Raw genomic sequence first — 26,947 nt, forward strand, 5'->3', positions numbered from 1 at the left:
CTAGGAGAGAAATAAACTTCTAGCTGCCTAGTTTAAGTTGCTCTTATTTTCTTCTGTTCCCTGTTATATGTAGCAGAACTGAACCCTGATGAATATAGAGACAACAGCCTATTGTAATAATTTGTGAGAAAAAGATGAGGATGATTTGGACGAGGGTGGTAACAGTGAGGTGATGAGAAGTAGGTGGACAAAGGATATATATTTTTATGGTAGAGCTGTCAGGGTTTGCTGATGAATTAGATAAAGGGTGTGAAGAAACAGGAGTCTAGTTTCTCATAGTATTTTGGCCAGCAGCTGACCGAATGGTGCCACGATTTGCTGAGATATGGAAAGTGGAAGAAAAACAAGTTAACGAGGCTGGGTAGGAGTGAGGTAGGGACTCAGGAGCTCTGTTTTTTTATATGTTAAGTTTGAACTTCCCTTTAGACATCCAAGTGGAAATATCAAGGAAGCAGTTGGACACAATTGTCTGCAATAAAGGGGAAATGTTGGGTCTACAGACAAATATTTAAAAGTCATAGTGTAATGATGCTACTTACCACCAAGGGTGGAGGAGATGATGCTGGGAGTGAGTGGAGATAAAGAAGAGGGTGGAAAGGGGAGGAGATGCCAACAGAGGATGACACTAAGAAGGGGTAGTCGTGAAGTAGGAGGAAGGCCAGGAGACTGCAGTGCTCTGGAGTCCAGGTGGATAAAGTATTTTAAAAAAAGAAGGAGAGATCAACTGTGTCCAAAGCTATAGAATAAAACAAGGATGTGGACTTAGCCATTAGGTTTGGCAAAGTCATTAGTGACCTTGGTGAGAACAGTTTCTGTGGAATGTTGGGTAGAGAAGTCTGATGGGGTGGGTAGAAGAGAAAAGAGAAAGTGAGGAGGTGGTAATATTGAGTATAAATAACACCTTTGAGGAGTTTTGCTGTAAAGGGTAATTGGAAAAATGGGGCAGTAGCTGGAGGTGGATGTTGAGATTGAGGGTAGTTTATTTAATATTTAAGTTGAGGCTATTTAAGCATTGTTGTAAGCTGATGTTTAAGTTATTTAAGCATTGTTATAAGCTGTGAATGTTCAGTAAAGAGGGAAATTGATGCTTCAGGAAAATCCTAAGGTAAGTGAGAAGGATTGAAATCTAGTACGCAAGGAAAGGGTTTGGTCTTAGATAAGAACAGGAATGAAGGCAGAGTATATGGGTATAGATACAGGTTGATTGGTAGATTTAAGGTAACTTAGAAAGCAAAAAAGCTAAACAGGAAATTAATTACCTTAAGTGGATGATTTGTACATGAATCATGAAGTAACCACATTATCGTTGTATACTAATGATAAAAATGGTCAAAATAAATTTGGAAGTCCTCGGGTCACTTTACAAGCCAAAGATCAGAGGTCATTCCTTTTTAATAGGTGGAGAAGTATAGATGCCCCTAGGAAGCTGAGACCCCAGGTAAATCATATGAAGAGTCAGAGTGGTAGAGGATAAGGCCCGAGAGACCTGATCAGTCTTCTTTTTAAACTGATTAGGACTTGAGAACTAATTCTTCCCTTTAGAGAGGTGAATTTCAGATTGAGTACTTTTAACTGGTTAGGGAATTTATAACGTTTTTCAGGGACAGTGAGTATTAAATGTGCTGAGTCCTAATCAAATCTGGTTTTACTCTGTGTTAGCCATTCCACCATCAAGTTTAGGAGTGGAGAAAAGGGAGAAAGAGGATTGTGAGGGCTTAACCACACTGGCTGTGCTTGCACTTGAATGCCTGGGGAGTCGTTTGCTGCAGTAGAAGACATCATTTTCCTTTGCCTGAGTTGTTAAAGGACAGAATTATTGCCACGTTTGCTTTCTATCGTGGAGCTAATATAAAATCAAAATTCATTCTTTTCACTTCTCAGAGTCAAATCTGCCACTTGCATATTCCACTGCCTTTTTTTTTTTTTTTTTTTAAAGTTTGGAGGATAGGCAGGTTGGAAGGAAGGCTAATGGACAGAAAAAAAAATGGATAGGCAATTTCATCTGGAGGCCATTGTTATATAGAATAACATTTTGGGATATGAAGTAATTCATTGCTAAGTCTCATAGTAGACGGGAGAGAGTTTGGAATAAATATTTTGGCTCTGAATGGTGACCTGATTGCTCTGAATTTAAGTACAGAGGAAGGAAGTACATCAACTGAAGTAATTGCTTAGCTTGCAGGCTGACAAAGCCCCCCAAGTCATAACATCTGAATTAATTTTAAGCCAGTAGAGCAATATATAATTGTATATTATATAATCTAATATAGTCATATTAAATACAGAACTTAAGAGATTGGAATACATTTTTAAGGAGTTTAAAGAATTTCTTCATATTCTTTTATATGACTTGATTATGAAAAAATATATAATTCTGATCAAACTTCAAATCTTCCTCATTTGGAAATTTGAATATTTCAGTTAGCCTCCTAAAGTATTTTCAGCTGTCTTCAATTCCTTATAGAACAAGGCAGAGAATATGTAAACATAGAGTAAATTACTTGGAGATCCCCTCTCATCGTGGATTCAGCAGCATCTTTTGTTCTTTCTCTCAAAGCCTCAGTTAATATTAAGTTTCCACATGTGCCAGCAGCTTTCCAGTTTCTAATTCCCAACAAAACCTTTGCTTGCTGGGTGTGATCTCCTAAGAAAAAATGAAAACAGTACTTATCTCTTTAGGATTCTGATGTAATCAGACTAGACTGTTTTGTTGTTGAATTCTGTGGAGTTTTCTAGGATCAAGTATGCTTCGTGTAATTTGTTTTTTTTTGTTTTTGTTTTTTTTTTTAAAAGGGAAGAGAATATCACAGCCTTTTATTTTAAAACCGAAGTTTCAAAATGCATCATCTCCATGGCACATTCTGAATGTCAACAGTCTCTATGATATGGTTTCTTTATTTGACCCTAAGGTGGAGCTCAATATTAGTTTCTCAGCAATGTATTATCTTCTAAATTATTTTACTTTCATGTAAGTTATTGAACATAGATGTCCTTGTACCTAGATTGTAAATGACAACAAACAACTAGTACACCAAAAGGCTTATGTTACTTATGGTAAGTTTACAGTACAATCCACCAAATGTCCATTATTTACAATTATTTTTCTTCATGGACATTTCTTTTGGGTCTATTCTAGAATTCATGCTGATAATGAGTTTTTGAATACTAATTTTATATGACACAGGGTCATATTTGAAAGCTTTTTATCAAATAACTGGAGATGTAATCTTGTTGTTTTTGGATGGAATAAATTGATAAATATCAATTAACTCCATCTCGTTTAATGTATCATTTAAAGCTTGTGTTTCCTTATTTATTTTCATTTTGGATGATCTGTCCATTGGTGAAAGTGGGGTGTTAACGTCCCCTACTATGAATGTGTTACTGTCGATTTCCCCTTTTATGGTTGTCAGTATTTGCCTTATGTATTGAGGTGCACCTATGTTGGGTGCATAAATATTTACAATTGTTATATCTTCCTCTTGGATCGATCCCTTGATCATTATGTACTGTCCTTCTTTGTCTCTTCTAATAGTCTTTGTTTTAAAGTCTATTTTGTCTGATATGAGAATTGCTACTCCAGCTTTCTTTTGGTTTCCATTTGCATGAAATACCTTTTTCCATCCCCTTACTTTCAGTCTGTATGTGTCTCTAGGTCTGAAGTGGGTCTCTTGTAGACAGCAAATATATGGGTCTTGTTTTTGTATCCATTCAGCCAATCTGTGTCTTTTGGTGGGAGCATTTAGTCCATTTACATTTAAGGTAATTATCGATATGTGTGTTCCTATTCCCATTTTCTTAATTGTTTTGGGTTCGTTATTGTAGCTCTTTTCCTTCTTTTGTGTTTCTTGCCTAGAGAAGTTCCTTTAGCAGTTGTTGTAGAGCTGGTTTGGTGGTGCTGAACTCTCTCAGCTTTTGCTTGTCTGTAAAGGTTTTAATTTCTCCATCAAATCTGAATGAGATCCTTGCTGGGTAGAGTAATCTTGGTTGCAGGTTTTTCTCCTTCAACACTTTCAATATGTCCTGCCACTCCCTTCTGGCTTGCAGAGTTTCTGCTGAAAGATCAGCTGTTAACCTTATGGGGATTCCCTTGTGTGTTATTTGTTGTTTTTCCCTTGCTGCTTTTAATATGTTTTCTTTGTATTTAATTTTTGACAGTTTGATTAATATGTGTCTTGGCGTATTTCTCCTTGAATTTTTCCTGTATGGGACTCTCTGTGCTTCCTGGACTTGATTAACTATTTCCTTTCCCATATTAGGGAAGTTTTCAACTATAATCTCTTCAAATATTTTCTCAGTCCCTTTCTTTTTCTCTTCTTCTTCTGGAACCCCTATAATTCGAATGTTGGTGCGTTTAATGTTGTCCCAGAGGTCTCTGAGACTGTCCTCAGTTCTTTTCCTTCTTTTTTCTTTATTCTGCTCTGCAGTAGTTATTTCCACTATTTTATCTTCCAGGTCACTTATCCGTTCTTCTGCCTCAGTTATTCTGCTATTGATCCCATCTAGAGTACTTTTAATTTCATTTATTGTGTTGTTCATCGTTGCTTGTTTCATCTTTAGTTCTTCTAGGTCCTTGTTAACTGATTCTTGCAATTTGTCCATTCTATTGTCCATTCTATCTCCAAGATTTCGGATCAACCTTACTATCATTATTCTGAATTCTTTTTCAGGTAGACTGCCTATTTCCTCTTCATTTGTTAGGCCTGGTGGGTTTTTATCTTGCTCCTTCATCTGCTGTGTGTTTTTCTGTCTTTTCATTTTGCTTATCTTACTGTGTTTGGGGTCTCCTTTTTTGCAGGCTGAAGGTTCGTAGTTCCTGTTGTTTTTTGTGTCTGTCCCCAGTGGCTAAGGTTGGTTCAGTGGGTTGTGTAGGCTTCCTGGTGGAGGGTACTAGTGCCTGTGTTCTGGTGGATGAGGCTGGATCTTGTCTTTCTGGTGGGCAGGTCCACGTCTGGTGGTGTGTTTTGGGGTGTCTGTAGACTTATTATGATTTTGGGCAGCCTCTCTGCTAATGGGTGGGGTTGTGTTCCTGTCTTGCTAGTTGTTTGGCATAGGATGTCCAGCACTGTAGCTTGCTGGTCGTTGAGTGAAGCTGGGTGCTGGCGTTGAGATGGAGATCTCTCCGAGATTTTTGCTGTTTGATATTATGTGCAGCTGGGAGGCCTCTTGTGGACCAGTGTCCTGAAGTTGGCTCTCCCACCTCAGAGGCACAGCACTGACTCCTGGCTGCAGCACCAAGAGCCTTTCATCCACAGGGCTCCTTAATTTGGGATGATTCGTTGTCTATTCAAGTATTCCACAGATGCAGAGTATATCAAGTTGATTGTGGAGCTTTAATCCGCTGCTTCTGAGGCTGCTGGGAGAGATTTCCCTTTCTCTTCTTTGTTCTCACAGTTCCCAGGGGCTCAGCTTTGGATTTGTCCCCGCCTGTGCGTGTAGGTCGCCGGAGGGCGTCTGTTCTTTGCTCAGACAGGACGGGGTTAAAGGAGCCGCTGATTCGGAGGCTCTGGCTCACCCAGGCCGGGGGGGGGTAGGGAGGGTCACGGAGTGCGGGGCGGGCCTGCAGCGGCAGAGGCCGGCGGGACGCTGCAGCCTGAGGCGAGCCGAGCGCTCTCCCGGGGGAGCCGTCCCCGGATCCCGGGACCCTGGCAGTGGCGGGCTGCACAGGCTCCCCGGAAGGGCGTGTGGCTAGTGACCTGTGTTCGCACACAGGCCTCCTGGCTGCGGCAGCAGCGGCCTTAGCGTCCCATGTCCGTCTCTGGGCTCCGCACTCTCAGCCGCGGCTCGCGCCCGTCCCTGGAGCTCTCTCAAGCAGCGTTCTTAATCCCCTCTCCTCGTGCACCAGGAAACAAAGAGGGACGTAAAAGTCTCTTGCCTCTTCGGCAGGTCCAGACCCCTCCCCGGACTCTCTCCCGGCCAGCCGCGGCGCACCAACGCCCTGCAGGCTGTGTTCACGCCGCCAACCTCAGTCCTGTCCCGGCGCTCCGACAAAAGCCGGAGCCTCAGCTCCCAGCCCCACCCGCCCCGGCGGGCGAGCAGACAAGCCTCTCGGCTGGTGAGTGCCGGTCGGCCCCAATCCTCTGCGCTGGAATCTGTCCGCTTTGCCCTCCGCACCCCTGTTGCTGTGCTCTCCTCCGCGGCTCCCAAGCTCCCCCACTCCGCCTCCCGAAGTCTCCACCCGCGAAGGGGCTTCCTAGTGTGTGGACACTTTTCCTCCTTCACAGCTCTCTCCCGCTGGTGCAGGACCCGTCCCTATCCTTTTGTCTCTGTTTAGTTTTTTCTTTTGTCCTAACCAGGTACGTGGGGGGTTCCTTGCCTTTTGGGAGGTCTGAGGTCTTCTGTCAGCGTTCAGTAGGTGCTCCGGAGGAGTTGTTCCACGCGTAGATGTATTTCTGGTGTATCTGTGGAGAGGAAGGTGATCTCCGCGTCTTACTCTTCCGCCATCTTCCCATCGCTTCGTGTAATTTGTACTTTCTTATATCTGAGTGACATAATTTTTGAGCCTGGCATTACCATGCAGAAACCAGAATCACTTCAAGAGCTAAGAGTCCAACAACTCAATTTAAATAAATTTCATGAATACTGTCCATTAATTGTTATTACTTGCTCCTAGGACTTTCATGTTTGCACCTCTCCTTGCCAGGAACGCTCCATTCCTATATCTTGCCTGACTGGATGCTTTGGCTATTCAGGTCTCTATTCGAAGGCCACCTCCTCAGGGAGGACTCCTTGGTTGTTCTAACCTAAAGCAGCCGCTTCCCATATTATCACTTTACCATGTTTTATTTTCTTCAAAGTCCTTGTCGTTTTTTGAAATTATCTTGTTCCATTATTATCATCATTACCAGGATTATCATTATTATCCTAACAACAAGTACACAAATTGAGTTTTCCTACGTGCCTTACATAAAACATTGTATTTTATGCAACACTTTAGTAATGACAACTAACATTTGTTGAGTATTTAACTACTCGCCAAGCTCTAGGCTAAGCATTTATTGCACTAGGCCAGGTCAGTTTCATCTCTTGCCTGGACTACTGCAGTGGCTGCCTAACTGGCCACCCTTTTTTCATCTTAGCCTCCTTACAGTTCGTTGCCTACATAGCAGCTAGTAATTCTTCTAAAACATAAATCAGGTACATCATGATCCGCTTTCAGCATCATTAATGTTTTTGGCCATCCTCAGGTCCTAACAATGGCTTACAAGCTCCTGTGTGATCTGGCTTCCCACAACCTCTTTGCTGCATCTCTAACCTCTCCTTACCTTATTCCCCTATGGCCACAGTCTCTGAATCATGCTTCGCCCAGATTACCACCCACCCCCATGACGTCATTTCTCCTTTCACTTAGATTTCTGCTGGAATGTCACCTCCTCATAGAGGCCTTTTCCCACTCACTCTTTTTTTTTTTTCCTTGCGGTACGCGGGCCTCTCACTGCTGTGGCCTCTCCCGTTGCGGAGCACAGGCTCCGGACGCGCAGGCTCAGCGGCCATGGCTCACGGGCCCAGCCGCTCCGCGGCACGCGGAATCCTCCCGGAACAGAGCACGAACCCACGTCCCCTGCATCGGCAGGCGGACTCTCAACCACTGCACCACCAGGGAAGCCCCCCCACTCACTCTTTATTCCCTTATGCTTTATTTCTCTTCACTCAGCATTATAGTACTCATTTGCCTGTCTTTAGCAAATATTTGTTGAATGTTTACTAAGTACCACGCCCTGTTCTAGGAGCTGGATATGTGAAGTCAATATGATGGGCAGAATCCCTGTTGACATGGAGATATGGGGGGAGGCATACAATAGACTCAATAAATAGGTAACATATATAATATATTAGATGGCTTTGGGAAAACTAAAGCAAACGAAAGGCTAGGGAGTGATGGGACAGGAGAGGGAGAGTTAAGTTTACAATAGGGCAATCAGGGGAGGCCTCAGGGAGAAAATGGACATTGTGCAAAGTCCTGAAGGAAGTGAGGGAGCAAGCAATGTGAATAATTACAGGAAAGCATGTTCTGGATGGAACGAACATCGAGTTTGCAGGCTCTGAAGGGAGAGCATCTCTAGAATACTCAAGAGACAGCAAGGAAACCTGTAGCTGGAGCACAGACGCAAGTGGGGGAGGGGGGAGGTGTGGCCAGAGAAATGACAGGGGTGCCAGACCCTAGCACTCAGAGCCCCCCAGCTCTCTGCTTGGGAGATTCTGAATGGAGGAGCCTCCTGAGCTGACTTATATTTTAACTGGATCCCTCTGGCCTTTGTGTGGAAAATAGACTTTAGGGAGCAAGGGTTGAAATAGAGTCCAGTTAGCCCAGGAAAGATTGGAGTGGCTAGGGTCAGGGTGGCAGGGTGGAAGTAGTGAGACGTGTTTGTGGTCTGGATATATTTTGGAGGTCAGTCCTACGAGATTTACTAAGAAATTGAGAAACAGAGTGATCAAGGATGCCTCATGCCAGGATATTAAATCCAGGCCAGTGGAAGGATGGAGATTCATGTACCAAGATGGAGAGGCAGTGAGGGGACAGATTTAGGGTGGAAGGAAGGTCATGAGCAGGACCTCAGTTGGCATTGTGGAGCTTTTGTGGGCATGAGAAAAAGGCTGCCCCTGTAGGCCGATTCAGTTGGAGCCAGCAGAGTGGACTGGATTTCAGGCCCCGTTCCTTCCCTGGGTAGGGTATCTTTATGCACAGTTGCAGGCAGTGGCATTGGTCAGCAGCTTCGCTTTGGGCCATGGTAAGTTTGTATCCAGTGAGATGTTGATCTGGCTGCTGGGTATGAGTTTGGAGTTCAGGGAGGCAGAGAGACTGCAGGTGTAAAGCTCTGTCGTGGGAACATTCCTGGCTATTTTCTCTTTATATTTATTTAATATATTTGTGTATGTATTACATTGTACATTAGATATGCTCACTGTCTCTTCCATCACTATGTAAGCTCGAAGTGATCCACGTCTGCCTTTACTACTCAGTTGCATACCCAGACCCAGCTCGGTGCCTGGCACCTGGACACTTAATAAACATGGTTGTATGAATAAACGAATTGGGGATACCACTGCTTTCTACTTGTCCTGTGGGTTTCGTGAAATTGAGTGCATGGCCAGGTCTAAATGTCAGTCAGTATGTCAGACATTCCCATTCCTGCTCTGTGCCTAAAGTCCAAAGAGAGGTTTTAAACCTCCACCACTGAAAACCATTTACTGCATGATTACCAAAAGGAAGCTTAAGTTCCAAGAGGCCTTTATACTTATAAAGATTGCCTTGCAGCCAAAACACACACTAAAATGATGGGGAAACTTAAAATGAAGGAAAATGAACCTGGTTTAGATAGCAAATTCCTTTCACAGTGACTTCTGAGCCTATTCTTTTTTATTTTATTTTATTTATTTATTTTTGGCTGCATTGGGTCTTCGTTGCTGCATGCAGGCTTTCCCTACTTGTGGGGAGCGGGGGCTACTCTTTGTGGCGGTGTGTGGGCTTCTCATTGTCGTGGCTTCTCTTGTTGCGGAGCATGGGCTTTAGGCGCGCGGGCTTCAGTAGTTGTGGCATGTGGGCTCAGTAGTTGTGGCTCACGGGCTCAGTAGTTGTGGCGCACGGGCTTAGTTGCTCCGTGGCATGTGGGATCTTCCTGGGTCAGGGCTTGAACCTGTGTCCCCTGCATTGGCAGGCGGATTCTTAACCACTGAGCCACCAGGGAAGCCCCCTGAGCCTATTCTTGAGGAGACTGTTAATGCTTTCCTTTCACATTTAGGTTTGCTTGTTGGTGATGGTTTACTTTTAACTTTTTCTTCGTTGCATTGAGGATGAGATTTCCATTTTCCTATCTTATGAGAGGAGATAAAGGGTGACTTAATTCAACATTTCTGTTGCATTTAGACTCAAGATTGGGGACGATGGGTGCCTAGGGCCTCAGCATTTTTATTTGGAATGGTCAGTAATGGCTTTGCCCAAGAGGTGAGGTTTACAATGGGCTTTGAATAGGTTAGCGATTGTTGTATAATGACAGACCACTCCCAAATTCAGTTATGGATATTATGGCTCACCAGACTGTGGTTTAGCTAATCTTGACTGGGCCCACTCGTGAGTTGGGTAGGCAACTCTGCTTAACTTGGCTGGGCTCTCTCACATATCTGGGGCAGTAGGCTGGTCTAGCATGGGACGTCTGGGCTCCCATCCTGCCGTAGGCTAGACCAGGCTTGTGTACATGGCAGAGTTTCAAGAGCAAGAATGGAAATGCCCAAAGCTTCTTGAGGCCTTAGCTTGGAACTGGCATAGCATAACGTCTGCCACATTCCAGTGGTCAAAGCACAGGGTAAAGAAATAGACTCCACTCATGATGGAGAAGCTGCACAGTCGTATTTCAAAGAATGTGGTCATAGAGAGACCATTATTCGGAGCTATCAGTCTAACACATGGCTTGAAGGATAAGTAGGTAGGGTTTAGAAGGAGGACGTGAAGTTACTGGTGTGAACCTCCTCTGATCTAAAGAAGAATGAGCCTCAACTGTCCCACATCCCACCTCCCTAATATCCGGGAAACATAAGAAGCATAAGCTTCTCTATTGGCTTGTAGGTTTTTTTTTTTTTTTTTTTTTTTTTTGTTGGTACGTGGGCCTCTCACTGTTGTGGCGTCTCCCGTTGCGGAGCACAGGCTCCGGACGCGCACGCTCAGCGGCCATGGCTCACGGGCCCAGCCACTCCGCGGCACGTGGGATCCTCCCATACCGGGACATGAACCCGTGTCCCCTGCATCGGCAGGCGGACTCTCAACCACTGCGCCACCAGGGAAGCCCAGCTTGTAGGTTTTAATACTTGAACTGTTCTCTTTTTCTTAGAAAAGAGTATCTCATTGAAGGTACATCCATAATTGTCTTGAGAAGGTTTCATAGAATATATATATATATTAAGTTGTTTTGCAAGATGCTTGGCATACAGCCATATTTCTTGCAGTTATCTTGGTCATGTTGGTGTTTCCACAAGTAATGATTATACCCTTCTCTTGTAGGACTATGCCCATATGTTGACCTGTGTCACTGAAAGAGAAAAGTTTATTGTGCCCATCAAAGCTAGAGGTGCACGAGCCATCCTAGATTTTCCTGACAAGCTGAATTTTTCTGCTTGCCCTGTTAAATACAGCACTCAGAAGATTCTGCTGGTGCGAAACATTGGCAACAAAGATGCTGTGTTTCACCTCAAAACTCATAGGTACGCATTCCTTCAGCTTTTGTTTTTGATTGATTATAACTAAATCTAGTCAGCACATGTAGTCTCCTAGAATAGCAGTCAAGATGCAACTGCTTATTACAGTCTTCACTTGCAAGGATGGGAGCCCTCAATGATGTGGGGCAGACTACTTCATCCCACGAGGAACCCAAAATTCAAGGTTACCTGTTTGGGTACGGGTGGTTTTCTGAAATGCTGGATAAGAGACTTTCTGTTTAGCATAGCGAATGGCTCATGGGAATATATTAATAAACATATTTGTTGTGACTGAGACTTTTATAACTGGCTGTATTAGTTTTCTACTCCTATTGTAATAAATTACCACAAACTTCATGGCTTGAAACAACACAAATCTATTATCAGACCCTTCAGTAGATCAGAATCGTCACTGGGCTAAACTCCCAGTGTGGGCAGGGCTGTGTTCTTTTCTGGAGGCTTGATGGGAGGATCCATTTCTTTGCCTTGTCCAGCTTTACAGGCCACCCACAATTTTCTTATCTGAAAAACGGGGGAAAGTAGCCACCTTATGGGGTTGTTGTGAGGAATAGATGAATTAATAAACATAAACTGCTGGTATGTAGCAAGTACTGTAGTGAGTGTTTCTTCTTTTATTGTTTCTTTAAATGACCTACTGCCAGTGTGGTGGGCAGAATAATGGCTCCTCAAATATGTGCATGTCCTAATCCCCAGAACCTGGAAATGTGTAGTGTTACATGACAGAGGGGACTAGGGCTGTAGATGTAATTAAGGTTGCTAATCAGCTGACCTTAAAATGGGCAGATTATCCTGGATGATCTGGGTGGGCCAGGTGTAATCACAAACATCTTTAAAAATAGAAGGAGGCAGAAGAAGAGTTTGAAGTGATGATATATGAGAAGAACTCAACCTGCTTTGAAGATGAGAAAGCTGAGCAATAGAGAGGTTGTATAACTTGCTCAAGAGCACATAGCTAGTAAGTGAAGCTGTTTGATTTTAATCTGATAATTTATGGTGTAGCTATAGTGTAGTAGACATTATGGGACAATATAAATATTATGGGACAATCCTTGCCCTCAGTGATCTCTCTTATAAGATGGGGAAGAATCGTTGTTATGGGACGTGAAGATGCTGGCTGATTAGCAGGGCCATAACAAGAATGGCCAGCTTGGGAACACAGGAGACAGAAGGTCAAGTTCTTTTTCTATGACTTTTTAAAAATAAGGCAGGTATTGAGCTGGGTCATTTTCATAAGGGCTTTATCTGTGGAATCCTTCGCTAGTTTAAGGACAATCTCTAGTTTAAGGACACATCTCTCCAGTAAGGATGAGCATTGACTTCTGCCTGGTTCCCAAAGATTAGACTACATAGACTCTACTACATAGATTAGACTACATGGACTGCCTCTCTGGTAATTTCTCGGCTTACGGGTTCCTGGACTGATCATGCATATCTAAACCCTAAACTGGTAGAATACACATGTCCAAAGTATGAATTCCCTAGAGAATCCTTGTTTCCCTCATTCAAAACCACGATAGACATCTTTCCTTGTGCTAATGGGAGAATGTTTTGGTAACCTTTGAAGTTTCCCAGGTTTATATGGGGATTTTGTTACCATTCCCCTGACTTAACCATCCCAAGACCTTGTATCCTGCTGCTATTAGCAGGGCTGTTAAAACCCAGGCTTCAAGGACTCAGTGGCTTACTGCTCTGGTTCTTATTTCCTCTTGTTTTTGAATCCTGTGGATTTGCCTCTTTTTTTTTGCATGCTCAGCTACACATTTATGTAAGTTATATTTTATCCAGACTTTCTAGGTATTTTCTGGTGGAAGAGTTTTCGGGTTACTTGGTCTGCCATATTGTAGGTAGCAGGGATGCCATAATGTGGGTTGAGGCACATCCCTCAGGAGGGAATTTGTGTTTATTCTTACATGTGTCCCAGGAGCATCACTAGCTCTAAACCATTTCATGTAGATTCAAGTTTCTGTTTGGTATCATTTTTTCCTGGCTGAAAAACTAATATTTCCTGTAGCACAGATCTAGTGGATATTACCTCAGTTTTTGTCTACTTGAAAAAAAGTATTTTGCCTTCATTTTTTGAAAGATTTTTTCTCTACAGTATAGAATTGTGAAATGGCAGTTATATATACACTTTTTTTTAGTACTTTAAAGATGTCACTTCATTGTCTTTTGGCTTACATTTTTCTAATGAGAATTCTGCTGTAATTCCTAGCTTTGTTCTTCTGTAGGTAATTATGTCTTTTTCTTGGGCCGCCTCAAGATTTTGTCTTTATATTTGGTTTTTAGCAGTTTGAATGTGATGTGTCTAGATGTGGATTTTGTTTTTGGTTGTTTTTTGGTTTAAGGATCTTATTTTGCTTTTATTTGGTTTTCGTTTCAATCCTGCATGAAGTTCTCTGAGCTTCTTGGATCTGTCATTATTTTTGGAAAACATCAGCCATTATCTCTTCAAATATTTCTTTTCTCCATCCTCTCTCACCATTTCTTCTGCTTGTAGGAATGTTCTATCTGCCACAGGTGAAATACTCTGCACATGTCTTGTCTTCTTTAGGGGCAGGGGATTGTCCATTTTTGTTTGCCCTGCAATCTCAGCTCTCTAATGGGTTTGAGAAAAATTGTGATTTTGTTGTTTATCTGGTTTTTTGTTGTTGTTGTTGTTGTTAGGGTAAAAGAAACACTCTTTTCAGCTCTCTACATCCTGGGTAGAAGCAGGACTCTGACCCACTTTAGATAAACCAACCGTCAGAGGCAAAGGAAAAATTCTTTTGAAAATCAGTGTCTCCTGACATTGTCAAAGTGCTTATAAAGGCTTCTTTTGTCATTTCGTGGTGAGACTCATATTTTGATTGAAAGGAAGAGAGCAAGTTGTTCAACTGGCTCACCATGACTTAGAAAGAACCAATCTCTTTTGGTTAAAAAAAAAAAAGAACTTTCATAACCACCATCCATAATACACATTAAAAACTTCCTGTGACATTGGTATTGTTCCAATGAAAAAGAGAGTCCACCTAAGGTGGAAAAACAAGCACAGGCAGCACATCTTCCTGAACTGTTTGGCTGAATCTTAAAAACTACACATAATTGGCAATACATTCATGTAAAGTGAAACAAAATCACAGATTTAATAGTGTGAAGTTGCGGGAAAAGATCTAAAACTTTTATATCCATGTAACTGTGAATGTGAATCATCTTTTCCTAATGTAGAAACACTTCTAAGGTAAAATGGTGAGCTAACTCAAGGACTAGCCAGCAATCATAATGACATTAAAAACTCTAGTCCAACATTCCCATTTTACAGATGAAAGAAGTAAGGTCTGAGAAGGTAAATGACTTAGCCAAGTTCCCCCAGTAAGTTAGTAGCAAAACTTGGATTAAAACAAACATGGGCCAGTTCTGGCCTTGTTTACCTCAAGATCCATTCCTTGCCCTTCCCAGGCTTTGCTCAGTATCTATGTTGGGCTGTGTTAGCCCCTCTAGCCTCCACGACCTGCTGGATTCCACCTGGGTTTGACCAGTGGGGGGCACTAGAAGGAGGTTGGAGAGTAGGAAGAAGTCAGAGTATTTCTCTTCCTCCCTGTCTAACTTCAGTAGAGTCCCCAGCAAGCAGCTGTATCTCCTCTGTGGTTCTAGCTCCTGTCAGACGGACCTGCTATGGTTCCAACTTCTGCCAGGTCCCCAGGATCTGCTAATACTTCCTCCTCTCCTTTGGTTTCCAGCCCAGTGGTGGAAATGGCTTACTGCTATTACCAATCCCTGAGCTGTCTCACCATCTTAAGTTGGGCTTTTCATAGCTTTCATCTTCTGTGTAACCAAGTCTTTCAATTAAATTTCCTGTTTATTTTTGTTTTCCTGTTTAGACTCTGCACAAAATGGTACTTTTATGCACAAAATGGTTCTTTCCACAAAATGCATGTATTCCAACCATGATGTCAATTCTGTGAGCTACCTCAAATCCTTCCAATAAATCCCTTTTCTGTCTAAGTTAGCCAGAATTGGTTTCTATTGTTTGCAACTGAAAACCCTAACGACTACAATGAGAAAGAATGCAGTTGAATTTGTGGTCACATTTTATTGAATCAGAATGTCTGAGGGGATTCCCTGATGAGTAGCCATTCTGAAAAGTGCACAGGTGATTGTGTTGCACAGACAGGGCTGAGGACCACTCTTTCATTGACAACATGATTGTCAATAGACATAGTGGAGCAGTATATGTAGTTTGAGAATTTGGAGTCAAAAACATAGGGTCTATACTCTTGGTCTTGCTGCTTTTATAGGCATTATACAGTTAGAAATAATATCTCACAGGAAATTGTTTAAAAAACAAATCATATTCTTTTCATTGAAATAATGATTTAATTAATGGTGAAGTTTATAAGTGGTCAGGTTCATATAAATTATAAAAAATAAAACTTTATGTGTCTGTTGCTCCCATTAGAATATGATCTCAGATGCAAGGATTGTATCTCTTTTCATTTGTATGTCCCCAGCATCTAGCAAAGTGTCTAGAATAAATAAGTGCTTAATAAATGTTTATAGGATGCCTAACCAACAATATATCACAACAGCAGAGCTACAACTATAAACCTTTACAATAATTTAAAATAAAAAATCATGCTCCAAGTACTATAAAAGAGGCATAGTGTTTTTTTACACTAATAAAAGGAGCCTCAATGTGCTATAAAGTATACAGAGAACATAAACAATTACTCTTCACCTTTATTACAGATTTGACCTAAAACTCGAGTAGGTACCAGAATAACTTTGATGATTAAAGTAGGATTAATTTTGGAAGGTGAAATAGAAAGAATTAAGGAGCACTTTCAAAATCTAAAATCTCAATTTAGGAATCAGTTAATAAGAAAGATTATCTGAAGGAAAAATACTAATTTTATATTCAATGTTTAATATAATAGAACCAGTATTTAGTCTTCTGCTAAAATATTGAATCATTTGAATGGAATAGTTTTAGTTCTTAAGAGCAGTTCATAGTGGATTGAACAAAAACTCAAAATCTTTCTTGTGGCTCATGATTTTACACAAACCCGAGTTCCCTCCCTAATCAAGTATTCGGTATTAATGAGGATGTGATATCGAAACCAGACATTCTGGTAGACAGAGGCAGCTTTATACCCTGGAGGAACAGCACATTTTACCTCTCTGTAAGATCATTTTCTGGTACTTGGTATTCTCTAGCCTTTTCAGCCTGTCTGCCTCTAGTAAAATGAATACAAAATCAAATTATAGACAATGTTTAAGCACCAGAACTTAACACACTCTATCCAATTAATGTCTGACTTATAGAGAAAGCTTAGGCGGCTCTAAGTAGCATATGGCTATCCCAGGTGATTTTCTAACCACTGAAGAAGTTTAGTGTAATATAAACCCAACAATTAGCACAAAAGGGAAGAATCTGTTACCACTGTATGGAATTAGGATTTCTGGAGGTCCTAAGAAGAGTCCCTTTGTCCATAGAAAATTAGCTTACGTTCTGTAATGTAATACTATCCAATTCATTTCAAAACTGTTATTTTGCTACTAAGAAATGTTTGGAAAAAAAAATGAAAGCACAGTGTAGGGAGAAAAATATTAGAAACTGGGGAAGCGGAGGTAGAAGAGAATGTTACAATGTTGTTCCCAAAGCCAGGAAACTGGGGCCAGTTCTCAATTCTTCAGATTCTTCCTGAGGCCATAAGGAAGGAAAGAACTTTAAAGACGCTGAGACTCACCTTCATCTCCCATCAAGCAGAGATTCTTGTGATACCAAAAGTCTGCTCCTTTTCTGTTCCGCCACGTTGTTATAAAGATTAAATAAAGATTAGAGATCTTTTTAATTTCCCTTTAAAAGTTGATTATAATTCAATTTAACAACCTCTTTTGAGAGGCTTCTATGAGTAAAGAGCTATGCATGGGGTAGTGAGAGACACAAAGATGAATCTAACCAGGTGGCTTCCACATTCAGGGATGGTTTGGGGAGACAGAAAAAAACTTGAAGGCAGGCTTCCATCCCTGCTCTACCACTACCTAGTTGGGTAGCTTTGGGCCAGTTGCCTGCCCTTTTAGAGCATCTGCTTTCTCGTATCTAAAATGCAAATAACAAGACCTACTTTCTCAAGAGTTTGTGAGGATTAAAAGAATTGACATATGTAAAGTGCCTACTGTAGTACCCAGCATAGAGTATGTGCTAATGAAATTTTGTTTGCTTTCTCTTTCCTTTCATCTCAAGAGTCTCTAGCTATTGGGAGAGACAGGCATGAAAACTTATTATTGTACAAGGTGAGCTAATGTAAGAAGTAAAAATAAAGTTATAGCCTCTGAGAGGAAGGAGACATTATTAATAAGAGAGAGAATCAGGAAAGATTCTATTTAAAAGGTAACTTTGAGTCTAGGCTATGATGGGTGACTTTGGAAGGAGTATGACATGGAAACGGTGAATGTTCCTATCTGACCCAAGCAGTTCTGGAACTATGTAGGGGGCACTGTCTGGTTGGAAGGAAGAGTAGGTGCAGTGCTGGGGAAGGTTATGGGTGTAGAGACTAAAGCCCTCCCATTCCGTCCCACCCCAGTCTGACATGGAATGTGACAGGTGTATAATGTATTTGGACAGATGTATCTGTTTAATGAGAAGGCCAAAACTAGTTGGGAGTAGATTGTGTGGGACCTCAAATGTCGAGGACTTTGAACTTTATTACATAAGTTATGGGGGCCACTGAAGGTGTTTGAACAAGAGATTGATGTGTTATATCCTGTGTGTGATTTTTTACAATGTCTCTAGAGCAGTGTGAAGGATTGAGAGGAGGATGATAAAAACCTGAATACCCAAGATCGTCCTCCGGCTGCCAATGAGGGAGATAACAATAGCAATAACAAAAAATAATAATAAACATTTGTTTAGCATTTCCTACATGCCAGACATTATTCTACGCCTTTACCTCTATCAACTCCTTTAATTCTCACTACAACCCTGTGAAATGGGTGCTGTCTTTATCCTCATTTTACAGTTGAGGAAACTGAATGTTCAGTGACTTACCCAAGCTCATGGCTGATCTGGGTTTTGAACTTATTCAGTTGGCTCCAGGCTAGTACCTACTACCTCATGGTGCCCCTACAACAGTGCCTGGAGTTCATTGGAGGTTTGGTGCTGAAGGTATGGGAAAAGGACAGACAAAGGAATGGGAAAGTAGTGAAAGGAGAGGGCAATCCAAATAGAGGGCACCAGAGAAAATAAACAAGTGCCCGTGGTAGGAAGCACTCGAGGTCCTGCAGTGATAATCTCAGGTACCACCAAGTGCTACCCATGCTGTAAGCTCCGTACCCTCATAGAAGAAAGGTTAGGTTTTCTGAAATTAAGTTCATTATCTAAGGGAAGGTTTAAGGACTGAAGACTAAAAACAGTTGAGATAGAAGTAAATAATCAGAAACAGCTTAGCCTGCCAGATACATTGTCCAACACATTATTTTGAAAAACTGGCAATTTAAAGAAGTGAAATGGACCATGAAAATAATTAAAAGGGCTGGGTTTCCTGTTTAGAAGGAAGAGCTCTGTAAGTTATTTAAGGTACTTCATGATCAGATCCAGCTTCTCTCTTACTCTTCCTTTCCAGGACAATTAAAGTCAACTGTTTCCTGTTTGTAGATCCACCCTACCTCCCCATAAGGTCTCCATGCCCAAATTCTATTTTCAAGACACAGATGTCCCCAGTTTGCCTTTCCAAATGCTCTCCACCCTTCTCCAGCTTACTCTCACCCAGGAGGCTAACCTATATGGCAGAGGTCATTAGGCTCCCCATGCCTTTGGCTTCTGGTTGGGTTCAGCCAGTGGGAGTCCCAGCAGGCAATCAGGCAAAGGATGTGAGGTCAAGGCACTTTTCCCCCTAGTGTCCTATGTGTGAGGTCTCCTGGGCTGACTGTCTCTCTTAACTAAAGCCCTTTGAGCCTCATAAGGCAGCCTTCTCTTAGGACTCTGGTGGGTTTCAAAACCATTCCTTCTCCTTGGCTCTTTGGGCCTAGAGGTGGTAACAGTTCTACTGTTAACAACCCTGGGCAATTGCATCATCTCTTGTAGTTTCCCTACACCCCTTCCCCCCTTTTAAAAAGACCCCTTGTTAGACTGCCCTCACCTTATCCTTGTGTGATTGTGTGATCACTTTACTTTTGAGACTCTGGTATGTTTTTCCGTCATAAAACCCTCTCTTCGCTGAACTCTCGCAAAACTTGATTTTTATCCCTTTGAAGGTACTGTTCTTTTGCAAATTACAGTATTTGCGTACATGTTATAAGTCTGTCCTTTACCGGAATCACTCAGTGAATGTTAAAAGAAAGGCTAAATGGCAAGGATACAAACAAGAATATTATGCATCATTTAAGTTTTTCTTACATTTGTTGTTCTATTACTGTTATTTTAACATTAATACTAAAGTTCTTTCACATTAACGGGAAGGTATCCTTATGAATCGCTGAATTGTGGTGTCGGGTCTGTGTTGTCTGCAGAACTGGAACTCATGTCTCCTCTCCCCTTTCCCCTCACACTAGGCGGGAATGTGTTCTTTTTTTTTTTTATTGGAGTATAATTGCTTTACAGTGTTGCATTAGTTTCTGCTGTACAAGGAAGTGAATCAGCTATATGTGTACATATAGGAATGTGTTCTGATGATGTGTCTCCATGTGTGTTGCAGGCCCTTCTCTGTAGAGCCATCTATTGGAACCCTTAATGTAGGAGAGTCCATGCAACTGGAAGTGGATTTTGAGCCACAAACCGTGGGCAATCACAGCGAAAAACTTATTGTGTGTTATGACACAGGTATGTGTTATTCTTTGTTAAAAGTTCTACATTTTAAGAAAGGTCAGATGGAAAACATGATGAGGCAAAACAGGAAATGGTTATTTTGGCTGCGTTAGAGTAAGCTAAGACCCACAAGGTAAAGAACTAAAGACTGAACGCCTCCAGCAGAAATGATGCTGAGCCACGTATAAATCCCACCTACAAGTTTCTCCTGTGCTTGAAAGCCTGAGAAATATAGGGCTCAGAAGGGACGGAAGAAACCCATACCCAGAAGTTACACTGGTAGGCTGAGGTTATTTATATGTAAATGGGAACTTGAAGGTAACGTAATAACACATGGGTTTTCCAGTTACTGCTGCATTAGTCTAACATTTAAAAAATACAGACCCGAGTTCAGAATGTTCTTGTGTGTGTCCTCTAACTGGATGTAAGATCCAGTTACTTTAATCCTTAGAATATACAAATGTCTTACTTAAATCTAGGACTTTGTCTATTGCTGCTAGCATTTTCTTGAAGGCCCCACCCAGGATAGTAATGAAAATTCACTTATTGTTTTTGCAAATATTTAATCTATGGTCATGTAGACTGCATGTACATTACGCGAGTCTCTGAAGTTGGTTTTCAAATTAATATTTATTACTACTATTTATTATTTCATGATTTTTCTCATTTCCTTCTCACTTCTTTTTTACCCATTTGTGTTGATTGATCCAGATTGTCTGCATCAGAAGGTCACTGTAGGGAGAAAACAGAAGTGCACAGTCAGGGAAAAAGCAACAAATGATACCTAGGTCATAGTTCAGAGTTGCTGACTTTGTGGATGCTTATCTGAGCAGGATCAATCAAGCCCTTGAATAAGGACGTGTGGTTAAGTGGTCCTGGCTCCACACTGCCCAGCATAACAACAATTCATAATCAGTGGCACAATCTATATTTATCCTTTAGTGTTGTCCACAATTCACTGGCTGCTAGTAAGAAAAACCTAACCTGGACTAGCTTAAGCAAAAGCGGGAAGTTTTGGCCCATGTAACCCAACAGTGGAAGATTAAAAGCACAGTACATAACCCACCAGGGATGTCAGTTTTTCAAAGTAGTGCCATTTTACACTCCCACCAGCCAAGCTTGGGAGTTCCAGTTGCTTCACACCCTCGCCTACCCATAGTGTTGTATTGTTCCTTTTAGGTATACTGAATGTATAAAGTGATGTCTTCTGGTGGTTTTAATTTTTATTTCTCTAATGATTAATGATGTTCAGCACCTTTTCATGTGCTTGCTGGCTTTTCATGTATCTTTTAAATTTAAGTGTTGAAGTCTTTTGCTCATTTTTGAGTTGTTTTTCCTTTTATCATTAATTTGTAAGAGTACTTTACAACTTGTTATTCTGAATACTAGTCATTTGTCAAGTATATGTGTTGTTAATTTTCTCTACCAGTCTGTAGATTGCCTTTTCATTTCCTTAATGGTATTTCTTGATGAGCTGACATTTTAAATTTTTATGAAATCTGTATTATCATTTTTTTAAATGTAATAACTTTTTAAAATTTATTTATTTTTGGCTGTGTTGGGTCTTTGTTGCTGCATGTGGGCTTTCTCTAGTTGCCGCGAGCGGGGGCGGGCTTCTCATTGCAGTGGCTTCTCTTGTTGCGGAGCACGGGCTCTAGGCACGTGAACTTCAGTAGTTGTGGCATGCGGGCTCAGTAGTTGTGGCGCACAGGCTTAGTTGCCCCACGGCATGTGGGATCTTCCCGGACCAGGGCTCAAATCCGTGTCCACTGCATTGGCAGGTGGATTCTTAACCACTGCGTCACCAGGGAAGCCCTTTTTTCTTTCAAGATTAATGCTTTTGCCTTCTTGCTAAGAAATCTTTGCCTTTTCCAAGATCATGAATATGTTCTCCTGTGTTTACTTTTAGAAGGGCAGTAGTTTTAGCTGCTAGTTTAAGTTAATGATTTGTCTTTGATTTCAGTTTTGCGTATGTGTCAGGTGCGGACCATGTTTCTTTTTTTTTTCTCCATGTGGGTTATTGGCTCATCTCCATTCTATTATCTTATTCTGGTATTCCAACTACTTTATTATTCTATTACTTACTCTACTATTAGTCTGTTATTTATTACTTTTAACCTCTATTTTATGTTTTCCATTTTTTTGTAGACTTCTCTGGATACTGTCTTCCTATCTATTGTCCCATTCAATAATTCCCTCTTCAGCGAAGACTCACCTGCTGAGTTTTAATTTTTCAATTATTATAATTATTTTAATTTCTGAAAGTTTTATTTGGTTCTTGTCAAATCTGATTGCTGTCTACTCTTTTATTTTTCATGTTTCCCTTTTATTTCTTAAATATATTAAACATATTTATATTGTGTATGTGGTAATTCAAACATATTAAGTCTGCTCATCTATTTATTTATTTTGCTGTTTGTTGTTTCTTATGGTTTTTCAATCATGGTATCTGTAGAGGAGGAAAAATGTCTTTTTCCTCTACCCATTTAGGTTTTTAAGATGGGGCCCCTGTAACAAAAGACAGATTAACAAGAGAAGAACATAAAAATTTATTTAATATAAGTTTTCATGATATGGGAGGCTTCATAAGGAAATGAAGATCTGAAGAAGTAGTAAAATCTGAATTCCTTTATGCTGGTTCGATGAAGGATGGAGAGTTGTGGGAAAACGTGACAGGACAATAAAATGACATGAGCTAAGAGTAGCAAACTGGGGGAAACAGTAAGGCCTGTTTATTCAGGCTCCTCTTGATGTCCCTCTATATTTGAAGATACGCATGCTTCTTTCTACCTGGTCTTGGAGGGCACCTCTCACATGGGGGATCTGTGGCCTGCTTCAGGAGAAGTTAAGAAAATCCCTCTTGCACCTGCCATTTCTTATGTTCCTTCAGCTTGAAATATTTAATATGCCAAGGTGCCATATTTTGTGGTAGTGTGTTCTGAACCCCATCATTATCTTATGCCTCTTTGTGTTTTGTAGTTTCTGGATTTAGCATCGTTACTTTGGGCAGGCCCTGGACTTTATGTCCTGTCCTAGGCACCCAATGCAATAGTTAAAACAGAAGTTCAAGGGTTAACAAAGTCCACTAGGGCAAAAGACAACCTTGGCACTAGATTATTTCCTGGTATTCTTCACTTTGCTTTAATGTCCTTATTTTCCTATCAGGTTAGTGATCAGTTTTAAAGTAGTTTGAAAAATGTTTTATTGAGTATTTTAGTTATTTCAATCTCCAGTTTAATGTGCTACTTAAAGCTGCTTTTAATGTATGTCTTTTTTCACATTATTCAGCAATACTTATGCAGTAGTTCATCCTTTCCCACTAGTTTTCAATCCTTTGTGTATATCATAAACACAGTTTATCCCTGCATGTAGTTAGGTTTTATTTAATTTCTCTCAGCAGCAGTTTTCTGGGTATAAGTTGTGAACATTTTGATTAGATTTATTCCTATATATTCATTCATGTTTGAGGACCCTGTAAGTGATTCTTCTATTACTTTTTAAATTGAGGTATGATTTAGATATAAGATGCACAGATCTTAAATGTACAGTTTGATTCATTTTGACAAATGTAAATGCCTGTGTAACACATTCAAGATATAAAACATCTATCACCTCAGAAAGTTCCCTCATGCCCCTTTCCAGTCAATCCCTCCATCTGCCATCCCAGAGATTCTGATTTCTATCATCTTATATTAGTTTTGCTTGTTCTTGGACTTCAGATAAATGTACTCATACAGTATATACTCTTTTGAGTCTGGTTTCTTTCATTCAACATAATGTTTTTGAAATTTATTCATATTGTTGTGTGTATTGGCAATTCCCTTTTTACTCCTGAGCAGTATTCCACTGTTTGGTTATACATAGTTTATCCATTCTTCTGTTAATGTAACTGAATTGTTTGAAGTTTGGGGCTATTATGAATAAAGCTTTAATAACCATTATTGTACAAGTCGTGTGTGTGTGTGTGTGTGTGTGTGTGTACATATACGTTTATTTCTCTCGGGTAAATATTTGGGAGTAGAATTGCTGGATCATAGAGTAGTTATATGCTTAACTTTATAAGAAACTTCCAAAAAGTTTTCTAAAGTGGTTGAAGCATTTTACATTCCCGCCAGCAATGTTTAAGGGTTCCAGTTACTCCACATCCTCACCAGCTCTTGGTCATGTGTTTTTTTAAAAATTGAATTGACTTACAATATTAATATTAGTTTCAGGTGTACAACATAGTGATTTGATATTTTTATGTATTGCAAAATGATCACCATTGGTAAATGGTGAATGGTAAATGGTAAATATATCAAATAAATTATCTTTAAAATATTATCATCATCCTTTTTTAATATTTTTGGTTGTATTTTTAATACAATTGACATGTGACTATTCTAGTATATGGGTATAATTTATAAACAAACAAGTTTATATATGTTGGGGGTATAATGTCAAAATATTTTACTTGGTTGAGTTTTGAGACCAACAGGCTTAGATTGCCCATGGATCAATAGAATCAACACTTGAAAGAAGACTTCAGGTGACCATCTGTCACCATACAAAGTTATTACAATATTATTTACTATATTCACTATGTTGTACATTAATCCCTGTGACATTAGCTTTTTTATTTTTTAAAATAATTTTTATTGGAATATATAGTTGTTTTACAATGTTGTGTTAGTGTCTGATATGTATAGTGAATCAGCTATACGTATACATATGGTATATGTATACATATGCTCTATGTATACATATATCCCCTCTTTTTTGGATTTCCTTCCCATTTAGGTCACTACAGAGCACTGAGTAGAGTTCCCTGTGCTATACAGTAGGTTCTCATTAGTTATCTATTTTATACATAGTAGTGTGTATATGTCAATCCCATTCTCCCAATTCATCCCCCCCCAACATATCCATACGTCCGTTCTCACGTCTGTGTCTCTATTTCTGTTTTGCAAGTAAGTTCATCCGTATCGTTTTTCTGGATTCCATATATAAGCAATATTATACGATATTTGTTTTTCTCTTTCTGACTTACTTCACTCTGTATGACAGACTCTAGGTCCATCCATATCTCTACAAATGACCCAGTTTCGTTCCTTTTTATGGCTGAGTAATAGTCCATTGTATATATATACCACATCTTTATCCATTCATCTGTCGATGGACATTTAGTTTGCTTTCATGTCCTGGCTATTATAAATAGTGCTGCAATGAACATAGGGTGCATGTGTCTTTTTGAATTACGTTTTTTTCGGGGTATACGCCCAGTAGTGGGATTGCTGGGTCATATGGTAGTTTTATTTTTAGTTTTTTAAGGAACCTCCATACTGTTCTCCATAGTGGCTGTATCAATTTGCATTCCCACCAGCTGTGCAGGAGGGTTCCCTTTTCTCCACACCCTCTCCAGCATTTATTGTTTGTAGATATTTTGCTGATGGCCATTCTGACCAGTGTGAGGTGATACCTTATCGTAGTTTTGATTTGCATTTCTCTAATAATTAGTGATGTCGAGCATCTTTTCATGTGTTTGTTGGCCATCTGTATATCTTCTTTGGAGAAATGTCTATTTAGTTCTTCCACCCATTTTTTGATTGGGTTGTTTGTTTTTTTGATACTGAGCTGCATGAGCTGTGACATTGACTTTATAGCTGGAGGTTTGTACCTTTTAATCCTCTGTCCCTATTTTGCCCATCTGTCCCCTCCCCTCTGGCAACCACCAGTTTGTTCTCTGTATCTTTGAGTCTATTTCTGTTTTGTTGTGTTTGTTCATTTGTTTTGTTTTAATTTGAGTCATTCTAGTGGAAGTGAAGTGGTATCTCTTCTGGTTTAAATTTGCATTTCCCTAATGACTTGTAATGTTGAGTAACTTTTCATGTGCTTCTATTTTTATCTTCTACTCTCAGGTGTGTATTCAAGGTTTTTGCCCAATCTTTATTGGGTTATTTATCATTTTGTTATTGGCCTGTAGTTTTTGTATATTCTCCATACAAGTCTTTCAGAAATTATTATTGTTAATATTTTCTCACAATCAGTGGATTATCTTTCTAATTTCTTAACGGCTCTTTTCTTTAGCAAAGTAATTTAATTTTGATGAAATACAGTTTATCATTTTTTTCTTTTATAACTAGTGTGTTTTTTTCTAACTTCATTTTTTAAGTTTTTGTGAATGTATCAAAATATTGAATTTTGTATGTTGATCGTTTATCTACAGAGCTTGATAAATTTACTTATTAGCTCATGATTTATCTGTAGATGATATTAGATTTTGTTTATATACAATCAGTCATCTGCAAATAATCATAGTTTTCTTCTTTTTAAATTTTTAGCCTTTTGTTTCCTATTATTTCTTGCATAGGCTAGGCCTTCAGTACAGTGATCAATGGAAATGATGATAGTGAATGAACATCCTTTTCTTCTCTCTTTTTTCTTTTTTTTGCGGTACGCCGGCCTCTCACCGCTGTGGCCTCTCCCGCTGCGGAGCACAGGCCCCGGACACGCAGGCCCAGCGGCCACGGCCCACGGGCCCAGCCGCTCCGCAGCACGCGGGATCCCCCCCAGACCGGGGCATGAACCTGCGTCCCCCACATCGGCAGGCGGACCCTCAACCACTGCACCACCAGGGGAGCCCCAAACATCCTTTTCTTGTTCTCAGTCTCAGAGGGCAAGTGCTCAGTGTTTCATGAATTAGTATGATGACTTTAGTGGATACTCTTTATCAGATTAAGTGAATTCCCTTCTATCGCTAGGTTTCTAAGACTTTCAATCTTGAATGTGTTTTGAATTTTATCAATTACTTCTGCTTTTGTTGAGATGATTATGTATTATTTCACTTTTATTCTTCTAATGCACAGATTGAATTTCAAATACTAAATCCCTGCTATATTCTGGGGTAAATGTAAGTTTTAACCATTATCATTTAAATAAATCCCTGGATTAGATTTGCTAATATTTTCTTTGAAAGTT

At 40.3% G+C, this 26,947-nt stretch overlaps 1 protein-coding gene across 2 annotated transcripts in view; it reads left to right on the plus strand.

Annotated features, from left to right (window-relative positions):
- HYDIN (HYDIN axonemal central pair apparatus protein) overlaps positions 1-26,947 on the plus strand; it is a 354,255-nt gene that overhangs the window by 21,545 nt on the left and 305,763 nt on the right. For both annotated transcript variants that reach the window (XM_060129934.1, XM_060129933.1), the window contains exons 5-6: positions 10,994-11,193; positions 19,881-20,005. In XM_060129934.1, the coding sequence (XP_059985917.1) occupies positions 10,994-11,193; positions 19,881-20,005 (325 nt within the window). The remainder of the gene's footprint in view (positions 1-10,993; positions 11,194-19,880; positions 20,006-26,947) is intronic.

Source organism: Lagenorhynchus albirostris, chromosome 19 (genome assembly GCF_949774975.1).
Source record: "Lagenorhynchus albirostris chromosome 19, mLagAlb1.1, whole genome shotgun sequence".
Classification (NCBI taxonomy): Eukaryota; Metazoa; Chordata; class Mammalia; order Artiodactyla; family Delphinidae; genus Lagenorhynchus; species Lagenorhynchus albirostris.